This window comes from Nanorana parkeri, unplaced genomic scaffold (assembly GCF_000935625.1).
Source record: "Nanorana parkeri isolate BGI_ZX_2015 unplaced genomic scaffold, ASM93562v1 scaffold2761, whole genome shotgun sequence".
Classification (NCBI taxonomy): domain Eukaryota; kingdom Metazoa; phylum Chordata; class Amphibia; order Anura; family Dicroglossidae; genus Nanorana; species Nanorana parkeri.
In genome coordinates this window covers 90,817-102,070 of record NW_017309029.1, presented here as the reverse complement: position 1 = coordinate 102,070, position 11,254 = coordinate 90,817, and the positions used below count along the sequence as shown (strand labels likewise).

Below are 11,254 nucleotides of genomic sequence, written 5' to 3'. Positions count from 1 at the left end.
GGGGGGGGAGGGGGAGGGAGTTTATTTATTCGGAGAAAATTGAAGCGTCTTTATTGCTCTGCGGGTGTGCAGCTTCCGTGGTGTTCGGACCGTGGTGTCCAACAGGTGTACTAAAAGGAAACAAAAATTGGAGACGGAAGCGCCACTACCTGGCGCAATAAATGTGGTGAAGCTACTGCTCCACTCCATCTCACGCACCTCACCCCGATTACGAAAATCGAATGATCAACCTACCATAGGCGAGTAAATCACCTTTTCCCAAGATTCTCACAGGCATGACTCCCAGAGACAGGTGCATAATGGGATTTGTAGCTTCACCACAGCTGGAGGGCCGAAGATTGCCCAACCCCTGGTTTAGAGGGATGCCAACTCCACTATGGGGATAATCTATAAACCATTCGCCCAGCCATGCCCCGGCTGACACCTGCTAGCACAGCATTCTCACCACTAGATGGAGCTGAGCGTAGGGAATTCCTGTGCTCTTTGGCACCTTCTAGTGTTGATAGAGCCATGCCAAGCCAGCGGCTCAGTGGCACATCAGGAGAGTTCCCGCCGGCAATGATAGAGCCATGCCAATGGCATTCGGCCATCGATTGATTTATATATCGTGCCCTATGTATCTGCTACATGTGTTATTTGGCCAAAGCAATCCTCCCCCCGATCAACTGAGTTCTAAGAGAAGGCTTAGCCAGAGAGCCGGTGTATGAAATCACATTTTCAGGGAAAGTGTCTGGAACTAGCACCCCCCTCACCCCTACCTACTCACCTGCTGCTCCATCAGAGCTAGGAGTCCAAACACAGTAAAAGTTGGATGGTGTTGGAGCTGATGTCGGGTTGAATACATCTGCCCTGTTCATATGTGACAGGGTTTGGGCTGGTGATTGGTTACTCTATGCCAGGGATGGCCAAACTCTGGCCCTCCCAGCTGTGGTGGAACTACAAATCCCATGAGGCATTGCAAGATTCTCAAAGACATGACTCCCGGAGAGAGACGCTTCATTGGATTTGTTATTTCACCCCACAGCTGGAGGGCCAGAGCTTGGACATCCCTGCTCTATGCACTACATGCTGGGAAGTTTGGGAAAGAGGTCACATGTTTCACCATACCCAAAAGCAGCAGGCCGTTCTTGAGGGCTCCAACAAACCAATAAGGGAGCACAGCCAAGGTAATTGTAATTGGTCGGGGGGGTGTTAGAAAAGTCACAGAGACTCATTGAATTGGACCTTCCATGAAATGGAAAAGGTCTACCTTATGGACAGCCTGAAACCCTACAAATAGGTTTTAGAAGAATATAAACCCTAAGTCCCGCCTTCTGCCACTTCGGTGAGCTGTGGGTGTGACGTCTCTTTGCCTCGCATGGAACGCTGAGGACTCAAAATGTCTTGACAATCACACTTTGGCATGAGCTCCTACAATGGACTGGAGCACGTTTTGAGATTTTGAGCACTCGGCATTCCTTGGCAGCCGGCGGTGGGGCACTGTGAGGTCAACTGCACCTCGCGGAAGTATTGGAAGCCCGGGCCCAGGTATTTTTTTTGTAGATGGTTATCAAAGGTTTATGTTGGATAATATGTATTGGGGGGCTGAGAGTGAAGAAGAACTCCCATTTGCATGCTTTCATCTTCCATCTTGCAGTCTGTAGGCCCCTCTGTGACCATTTCCTGCCATCAGAGTAAGGTTTCACCACCGCTCATTAAATCTTCTTAAAACCTGGGAAAGGTGAAATCTGAGCAAAAAACCCTCAAAATCCGAACCTCTCAGCAACGGGTCTAAGCAGCTGGACAGCAAAGTTCATTTGTATACACAAGTTGCCCTCATTGTCCCGTGCCGAGGTCTCCTGAAGGGGAAAGTGTTCTCGGACCTGCTGAGGTAAGTTTACATGACGATACACTGGATACATGTCCGTCTTCTGCTGTGTTTTAGGAAAACATTCAATCTGTATATTGTGAGAGATTGCTTTATTTATCTAGGGGAATAAAGCTTTTTAAATTGTGGTTCTCGGTGTCTTCTTCTGTGTGTGGTGGTCCCAGGCTTCTTCTGTGTGTGGTGGTCCCAGGCTTCTTCTGTGTGTGGTGGTCCCAGGCTTCTTCTGTGTGTGGTGGTCCCAAGCTTCTGTGTGGGGTGGTCCCAGGCTTCTTCTGTGTGGGGTGGTCCCAGGCTTCTGTGTGTGGTGGTCCCAGGCTTGAATTTAGTCCAATTTATTGCTTCGTACTTCCTCATTTTACTTCATCTTCCTCGACCCAGAAGTCTCAGCTGCAGCCTCATGGGGTGAAATCTCCGTACCCACAGTCTCCACCCAGATAATGCCTGCCCAGTCACCTCCTGGCACCCAGATGATGCCTGCCCAGTCACCTCCTGGCACCCAGATGATGCCCAACTTTCCTTGGTGTCAGTCAAGTCTAGTCCATTCACTGGTGCCTCCTCCTCGGCTGAATCTTTTCTTCCAGGAGGTATACCTTGCATTCCAGTCAACTTTCTGACCGCTGGTGCTGATACGGGATCCTGTTTCTCTTTATCTCAGAACCTTATTGATACGTCACGAGGAACATTTCCTTAAAGGAGAGTTATGAGGCGAGTGATTTTCACTCTGCCTCATGGTTCGAGGTGACGTGTGACAATGAAACTGTCACAGGTCGGCTCAGTAGATCGGGAAGTGAGGGAACACATACCATCGCTCGCTCACTTCTCGATCTATCCCTGCAGGGAGCCGTGACTGTCACTCACCTCTCACTGCAGGGGTTACCCCCCCTTACCTGTCCGATCCCCCAGCGCTGACTGGCGGAATGGACGAGGGAGGGGGCGGGTACAGCTGGCTCTGGATAGGTAGAGCCAGCTGTCAATTACGCAGCAGGGTGGATCTGGACAGCAATGTCGAGATCCGTTCCGGCTGCGGCGTCTCAGTATACCGCGAGCTGTAGCCCGCTATATACTGAGCTTAGGGTGACGGGAGGACGCTAGTTTGTGTCCTCCCGTGACCCTTAGGAGAACTATGGGGAAAAGCCCTGACCCCATAGTTCTCCTTTAAGTTCTATCGGCCACAGCGCCGTGTGATATGGTCGTATCGCATGTGACACGATGGTGGGAACTGAGACAATTTAAAACGAGGCTTGTTGCCTTTTCCTATGCATTGGGACTACACGGGAGAAGGTGGCCCTAGTGCATGTGGTGGGAACAGGCCCTAAGTCTTTTTCTGCTCAGCAAGCTCCTTAAAATGGAACTGGACCACATGTCAATTTTGGTGCCCACGGGAGCTCTTACCATGGTCAGCATATCTGCACATTGTGGCACAATTAGCCTGCAAAGGACCTCCTCCACTAATGGGATGTCAACACTTCCCCCTCCGCACCCCATTTCTGGTGCTTCCATCTTCTCCTGGTCATCTACTGGGCCCATAGTCTTCAGATTGGTTCGGCTGTGATGACACATGTGCAAGGGGGTTGCTTCAGGCAGGCAAGCCGAGAATGAACAGCGCAGGCCATGTCTCCGTGTATGATTAGGGGGGAAATGAAAGTGAGGGGGGAAGGGAACCTTCAGAGTCAGCGTTCAGTAGGTGCACCGTCACCCGTGTTCTGCACATTTTTAGCATTCCGTATTACCCCCTTGGTCCCTATTTTACCTTCTTTTCCCCTGTAGTAGTCCCCATACGTCCATCTTTCTGGCCCAGGTGAGGATGACATAGTCACGGCCTGCAGAGTGCTCAGACATGAAGGTCATATAGTCTTCAGGCAGTTCCTTGTGTGCTGGGTGTGTAAGCACACTGCCAATCCCATGCATGTGCTGCCAGAATTCAGGCCGGGAATCATTGTTTACATGTTGGCATAGTGATGACATGTACAGTACATTATGGGATTCTGCAAGGTTGAGTGAGGCCCTGGTGATGTAGCCCTGGCCTGGTTGAGTGAGGCCCTAGTGCAGTACCACTGGTCTGATTGAGTAAGGCTCTGGTGATGTGGCCCTGGCCTCACAGATGCAACCTAGAAAGGTGACATCACCATTGTCCTCCTGGGAAGTCTCATCTGTACGTTGCAAAATCTCACGAGATCTTAGGGGAAATACATTTTTTCCCCCCTCAGATGATGTGCACTGGTCGGGTGAGGCACAGGTGATAAAGCTCTGGCCTGGTTGAGTGAGACCCTGGTACAGTTTTCATGGCCTGGTTGAGTGAGGCTCTGGTGATGTAGTCCTGGCCTGGTTGAGGGAGGCTCTGGTGGAGTCCTGGCCTGGTTGAGTGGACCTGGTGATGTAGTCCTGACCTGAGTGAGTGAGGCACTGGTGATGTAGTCCTGGCCTGGCTGAGGGAGGCTCTGGTGATGTATGCCTGGCCTGGGTGAGTGAGGCTCTGGTGATGTATCCCTGGGCTGGGTGAGTGAGGCTCTAGTGATGTATCCCTGGGCTGGGTGAGTGAGGCTCTGGTGATGTATCCCTGGGCTCGGTGAGTGAGGCTCTGGTGATGTATCCCTGGGCTGGGTGAGTGAGGCTCTAGTGATGTATCCCTGGGCTGGGTGAGTGAGGCTCTAGTGATGTATCCCTGGGCTGGGTGAGGCTCTAGTGATGTATCCCTGGGCTGGGTGAGGCTCTGGTGATGTATCCCTGGGCTGGGTGAGTGAGGCTCTGGTGATGTATCCCTGGGCTGGGTGAGTGAGGCTCTAGTGATGTATCCCTGGGCTGGGTGAGTGAGGCTCTAGTGATGTATCCCTGGGCTGGGTGAGTGAGGCTCTGGTGATGTATCCCTGGGCTGGGTGAGTGAGGCTCTGGTGATGTATCCCTGGGCTGGGTGAGTGAGGCTCTGGTGATGTATCCCTGGCCTGGCTGAGGGAGGCTCTGGCTATGTATCCCTGGGCTGGCTGAGGGAGGCTCTGGTGATGTATCCCTGGGCTGGATGAGTGAGGCTCTGGTGATATAGCCCTGGCCTGGTTGAGTGAGGCTCTGATGATATAGTCCTGGCCTGGCCGAGTGAGGCACTGGTGGAGTAGTGGCCTTGTTGAGTGTGGACCTGGTGATGTAGTCCTGACCTGAGTGAGGCCATTATGATATAGTCCTAGCCTGGTTGAGTGAGGCTCTGGTGATGTATTCCTGGCCTGGGTGAGTGAGGCTCTGGTGATGTATCCCTGGGCTGGGTGAGTGAGGCTCTGGTGATGTATCCCTGGCCTGGCTGAGGGAGACTCTGGCTATGTATCCCTGGGCTGGGTGAGTGAGGATTTGGTGATGTATCCCTGGCCTGGGTGAGTGAGGCTCTGGTGATGTATCACTGGGCTGGATGAGGGAGGCTCTGGTGGTGTATCCCTGGCCTGGGTGAGTGAGGCTCTGGTGATGTATCCCTGGGCTGGATGAGGGAGGCTCTGGTGGTGTATCCCTGGCCTGGGTGAGTGAGGCTCTGGTGATGTATCCCTTGCCTGGGTGAGTGAGGATCTGGTGATGTATCCCTGGCCTGGGTGAGTGAGGCTCTGGTGATGTATCCCTGGCCTGGCTGAGGGAGACTCTGGCTATGTATCCCTGGGCTGGGTGAGTGAGGATCTGGCGATGTATCCCTGGCCTGGGTGATTGAGGATCTGGTGATGTATTCATGGCCTGGGTGAGTGAGGCTCTGGTGATGTATGCCTGGCCTGGCTGAGGGAGACTCGTGATGTATCCCTGGGCTGGATGAGGGAGGCTCTGGTGATGTATCCCTGGGCTGGGTGAGTGAGGATCTGGCGATGTATCCCTGGCCTGGGTGAGTGAGGCTCTGGTGATGTATGCCTGGCCTGGCTGAGGGAGACTCGTGATGTATCCCTGGGCTGGATGAGGGAGGCTCTGGTGATGTATCCCTGGGCTGGGTGAGTGAGGATCTGGCGATGTATCCCTGGCCTGGGTGAGTGAGGCTCTGGTGATGTATGCCTGGCCTGGCTGAGGGAGACTCGTGATGTATCCCTGGGCTGGATGAGGGAGGCTCTGGTGATGTATCCCTGGGCTGGGTGAGTGAGGATCTGGCGATGTATCCCTGGCCTGGGTGAGTGAGGCTCTGGTGATGTATGCCTGGCCTGGCTGAGGGAGACTCGTGATGTATCCCTGGGCTGGATGAGGGAGGCTCTGGTGATGTATCCCTGGGCTGGGTGAGTGAGGATCTGGCGATGTATCCCTGGCCTGGGTGAGTGAGGCTCTGGTGATGTATGCCTGGCCTGGCTGAGGGAGACTCGTGATGTATCCCTGGGCTGGATGAGGGAGGCTCTGGTGATGTATCCCTGGGCTGGGTGAGTGAGGATCTGGCGATGTATCCCTGGCCTGGGTGAGTGAGGCTCTGGTGATGTATGCCTGGCCTGGCTGAGGGAGACTCGTGATGTATCCCTGGGCTGGATGAGGGAGGCTCTGGTGATGTATCCCTGGGCTGGGTGAGTGAGGATCTGGCGATGTATCCCTGGCCTGGGTGAGTGAGGCTCTGGTGATGTATGCCTGGCCTGGCTGAGGGAGACTCGTGATGTATCCCTGGGCTGGATGAGGGAGGCTCTGGTGATGTATCCCTGGGCTGGGTGAGTGAGGATCTGGCGATGTATCCCTGGCCTGGGTGAGTGAGGCTCTGGTGATGTATGCCTGGCCTGGCTGAGGGAGACTCGTGATGTATCCCTGGGCTGGATGAGGGAGGCTCTGGTGATGTATCCCTGGGCTGGGTGAGTGAGGATCTGGCGATGTATCCCTGGCCTGGGTGAGTGAGGCTCTGGTGATGTATGCCTGGCCTGGCTGAGGGAGACTCGTGATGTATCCCTGGGCTGGATGAGGGAGGCTCTGGTGATGTATCCCTGGGCTGGGTGAGTGAGGATCTGGCGATGTATCCCTGGCCTGGGTGAGTGAGGCTCTGGTGATGTATGCCTGGCCTGGCTGAGGGAGACTCGTGATGTATCCCTGGGCTGGATGAGGGAGGCTCTGGTGATGTATCCCTGGCCTGGTTGAGGGAGGATCTGGTGATGTATGCCTGGCCAGGCTGAGGGAGGCTCCGGTGATGTAGAAAAAAAAAATTGGAAATGTTTTTGTGTTTGTGCGCACTAAAATTATTTGCAGTGCGAAATAAAAAACTGACATATATTTTCTATGGAATTATTATAGGAGGAGTTTGGGGAGTTCTCAGTGTATTTTTACATTTTAAAAAAATTGCATTTTAACATATTTGTGAAATGCAAACAAATTGCCTGGCAGAGAAAGTGTTAATCTGTACTTGCAGCGTCAGTGTGCACACTGCGGCCTCTCCTCTGTCACTCTGCGGGCCTCGCCCTTTCTATTTATATCTACACCTCTCCTCCCTCCCAGCATGCCTGCATGACCCGAAAAACCACTTCGGGCACTAGAGGTCAATCTCTGTCCCCTAAGACTCCGACAGGCGGCGGCCATTTTGGATTAGACGAACGATGAACGCGGTACCCTATGACAGCGTCCTAGACACTAGAGGTCAATCTCTATCCACAGGGACTACGGCCGGCGGCGGCCATTTTGGAGTAGACACGCAATGAGCGCGGTTCCATAGGTGACTGTAGTGTAGAGCAAAGAAGGAAGACTACACCTCCCACAATCCTCCACACACTCCACAGCCCGCCCTTAACCCGACTTACAGCTCAGCAGACCAATCAAAGGTGCAGAGCAACTTCCTGCCCTTCCGGGAGCCCAGGCTGGAGGCATCTACACAGAGGCTGCAGAGTGTGGCCCCCCAGTTTAAGGTCAGCCCTGTGCAGGGAGAGCTGTGTTATACATTGTGCCTGTATGTTATCTCTGTACACTCAGGAACACGGAGCTCCTCTATCCATGACTTCCAATTAGCTGACATCAGATACATTGTATCTCCTTCACATCACATTGTATGCCACCTGTACCACACACACCTATAGCGCTGACATATACCATAGCGCTGTACAGAGAGACCCAGGAGCACCGCCACCTGTACCACACACACCTATAGCGCTGACATATACCATAGCGCTGTATTATTTCTGTGTGATCATATTTATTGATTATTGGCTTTGTTCCCATACAGACAGACGTATCTCATCAGAGAGGATGTGACGCCATCAGCCAATCAGAAATCTTCAGCCCGTCCCGCCCTCCAGTAGATCACAGCCAATCAGATGGGAGTTTCATTCTCATAGGATGAGCGGCGCAGCCAGCAAATGTTCGGCCAATCACAGTGTTCTCCCTGTGCTGAATTAGAAACATCCAGACTCTTCTCCTCCAATCAGCTGGCTCTCCTCGGTATCAGCTGACCTCAGGCTTGCTCTTCTATTGGCTGGAGGCTCTCTGGTGTCCCATGTGAGGGTAGATGCGTCGGTTGCTGCTGCTGCTCGTGTGTCCCGGTGTGTTGGGGCTCCTCTTGCAGCTTTGGCTTTTCTCCACTCCTCGCCACCCATTGGTGATTGGCATCCTGTCAGCCCGCCAGCACCGCCCACTGCGGGACGCGATCCGGAACACCTGGGGCTCCCCCAGCCCCCGCCAGCCTCTCCTGCGCTTCATTGTGGGCTCTGAGCCCTGCCCGGTGCCCCCCGAGGACCGGGAGGACCCCTATTCCTGCCGCCTGCTGAATATTACTTCCCCCAGACTTCACCACGAGATCCCGGCCTTCACCGGGCCGCGGCCCTCCAGCTCCGCCCACACCCAACTGAGCGTCACCTTCCGGGTGCTCCACCCCATAATCATCACCCGTCTGGGCGCTTGGTGCCCGGGGACCACCCGCAATTTCAGCGTCCGCCTTTTCCAGGCTGAACACGAGGAGCCTCTGTGCGGAGCCCGCTTCACCCCACTGAGCCCTGGGACGCCCTCCCGAGTGCCCCCAAACAGCCCCGGGGCCACAGCCTGGCTCCCCTCCACCAGCCCGGAGTCCACCGCCGAAACGTGCTACAAGCCGGTGGAGCAGTTTATCCTTCCGGAGGGTTTCCACGGCACCATACGGTGGGACAGCCACGACCCGGAGGGGTTACCCGTGTGGGACGTCCACCAGGTCGCCCTGAACGACGGCGGCGGGGTGCTGCGCCTTATCACGGCGGAGGAGGGGCTTCTGCCCTATGACTTCTCGCAGGGTGTGGAGGGCATTGCGGGAGGTTTCGTCTACACCATCCACGACGGCGAGGCCCTCCTCCAGCATCTGCGCGGCCGCCCGCGGCGCCTGGAAGAGTACCGGGCCGCGCTCAGGGCAGAGGAGTCGAAGCTGCGGGAGGAGAGCGTCGCCCACGGCGACCTGGTCTTCGTGGACGTGGTGGACACTTACCGCAACGTGCCGCGCAAGTTGCTGCTGTTCTACCGCTGGCTGGCGGCTTCCGTAGACTTCGACTTCCTCCTCAAGACCGACGACGATTGCTTCGTCGACCTGGACAATGTCTTCCGGGCCCTGGAGGCCAGGAGGCTGAAGGGGCCCAACGCCTGGTGGGGCAACTTCCGCCTGAACTGGGGGGTGGACCGCACGGGCAAGTGGCAGGAGCTGGAGTACCTGAGCCCCGCCTACCCTCCCTTCACCTGCGGCTCCGGCTACGTCATCTCGCAGGACATCGCCCGCTGGCTGGCCGACAACGCCGACCGGCTGAAGACCTACCAGGGGGAGGACGTGAGCATGGGCATCTGGATGTCCGCCGTCGGGCCCCGGCGCTACCAGGACCAGAACTGGCTGTGCGAGAAGACGTGCGAGCGCGGGATGCTGAGCTCGCCGCAGTACTCGCCGCAGGAGCTGTCCGAGCTGTGGCAGCAGAAGGAGCGCTGCGGGAGGGCCTGCGGGTGTCCCAACAGATAACCAAAGATGAGACGTTGGTATTCCGACCCCGGGGGGTATCTGAAGGGGGCAAATCCACCTCCTGAAACATGTTCAGACCCTTAAAGGGGAAAGCAGGGTAAATAAAGATATGGAGAGGACTGAGGGACTCCGGTGTCTGTTCACTGAGGTCAAAGAACCCATCCCCCGACCTATTGTATTGGTGCTGAGCATGTGACCTCCACCCATAATGCGTGAGGCCTGGACACTGTCACATGACAACATCAGCTCGGTGGACACCTGTTCTGGTGACCGCCATCTAAGAGGGAAGTTAACTCACTTTGGAGGGAATTCCTCTCACTTCCTGTTTGTGTCTACACTACACGAATTGAAGGGAAATCTCCCCAGTGGGACACTTCCATAATGCACAAGGTCGGACACTGTCACATGACCACATCACCCAGTGACCACCATCTAAGAGGGACGTTCCCTCCTATTATAGAGATTTCTCCTCACTTCCTGTTGTAGCTACACTACATGAATTAAAGGGAAATCCCCCCCAATGGGACTCTTCCATAATGCCTGGACACTGTCACATGACAACATCAACCAGGTGGACACCTGTTCTGGTGACCGCCATCTAAGAGGGAAGTTAACTCACTTTGGGGGGATTTCCTCTCACTTCCTGTTGCATCTACACTGCATGAATTGAAGGGAAATCTCCCCAGTGGGACTTTTCCCATAATGGACGGGGCCCGGACATTGCCACATGATCAACCAGGTGCACTCCAGTTCTGGTGACCACCATCTAAGCGGAGTGTTCCCTCACTTTGTAGAGATTTCCTCTCACTTCCTGTTACATTTACACTACATGAAATGAAGGGAAATCTCCATAAGGGGACTCTTCCCATAATACATGAGGGCCGGACACTGTCACATGACAACATCAGCTAGGTGGACACCTGTTCTGGTGACCACCATCTAAGAGGAAAGTTAACTCACTTTGGGGGGATTTCCTCTCACCTCCTGTTGCATCTACATTACATGAATTGAAGGGAAATCTCCCCTGGGGGACTCTTCCCATAATGCATGAGGCCCGGACAGTGTCACATGACCACATCACCCAGGTGGAATCCAGTTCTGGTGACCACCATCTAAGAGGGACGTTCCCTCCTATTATAGAGATTTCTCCTCACTTCCTGTTGTAGCTACACTACATGAATTAAAGGGAAATCCCCCCCAATGGGACTCTTCCATAATGCCTGGACACTGTCACATGACAACATCAACCAGGTGGACACCTGCTCTGGCACCACCCCGCCCCCCTCATTACTGGAATGGCGGGGTTCTGATCCATGCAGAGTTCTGGTATGAGATGACATACTTAGCTCCGCCCACACAGCCCTGTCATCCAATCCTGGGATCGCAGAAATGAATGACTACATGTCCCATCTGCCACCAGGACATAGGGACTATGCAGAGTGCTCCGGGGATGGCTCCTCCCTCTCCGCTCTGTAGTCCAGCCCCATACAGCTATACCGGGGGGGGGGAGTTGGGCAATA

The 11,254-nt window shown here is 54.7% G+C and overlaps 1 protein-coding gene across 2 annotated transcripts; it reads left to right on the top strand.

The window, feature by feature from the left end:
* The first annotated feature begins 8,147 nt into the window (after positions 1-8,147).
* On the top strand, positions 8,148-9,821 carry B3GALNT2 (beta-1,3-N-acetylgalactosaminyltransferase 2). 2 transcript variants are annotated; one of them, XM_018574140.1, is made up of 2 exons: positions 8,148-8,777; positions 8,832-9,821. In XM_018574140.1, the coding sequence occupies exons 1-2, from the start codon at positions 8,277-8,279 to the stop codon at positions 9,732-9,734; spliced, it is 1,404 nt and encodes a 467-aa protein (XP_018429642.1). In that variant the 5' UTR covers positions 8,148-8,276; the 3' UTR covers positions 9,735-9,821. The 2 variants fall into 2 exon arrangements, with proteins under 2 accessions (XP_018429642.1, XP_018429641.1); XM_018574139.1 differs by having other exon boundaries at positions 8,148-9,820.
* The last annotated feature ends 1,433 nt before the right edge of the window (positions 9,822-11,254 follow it).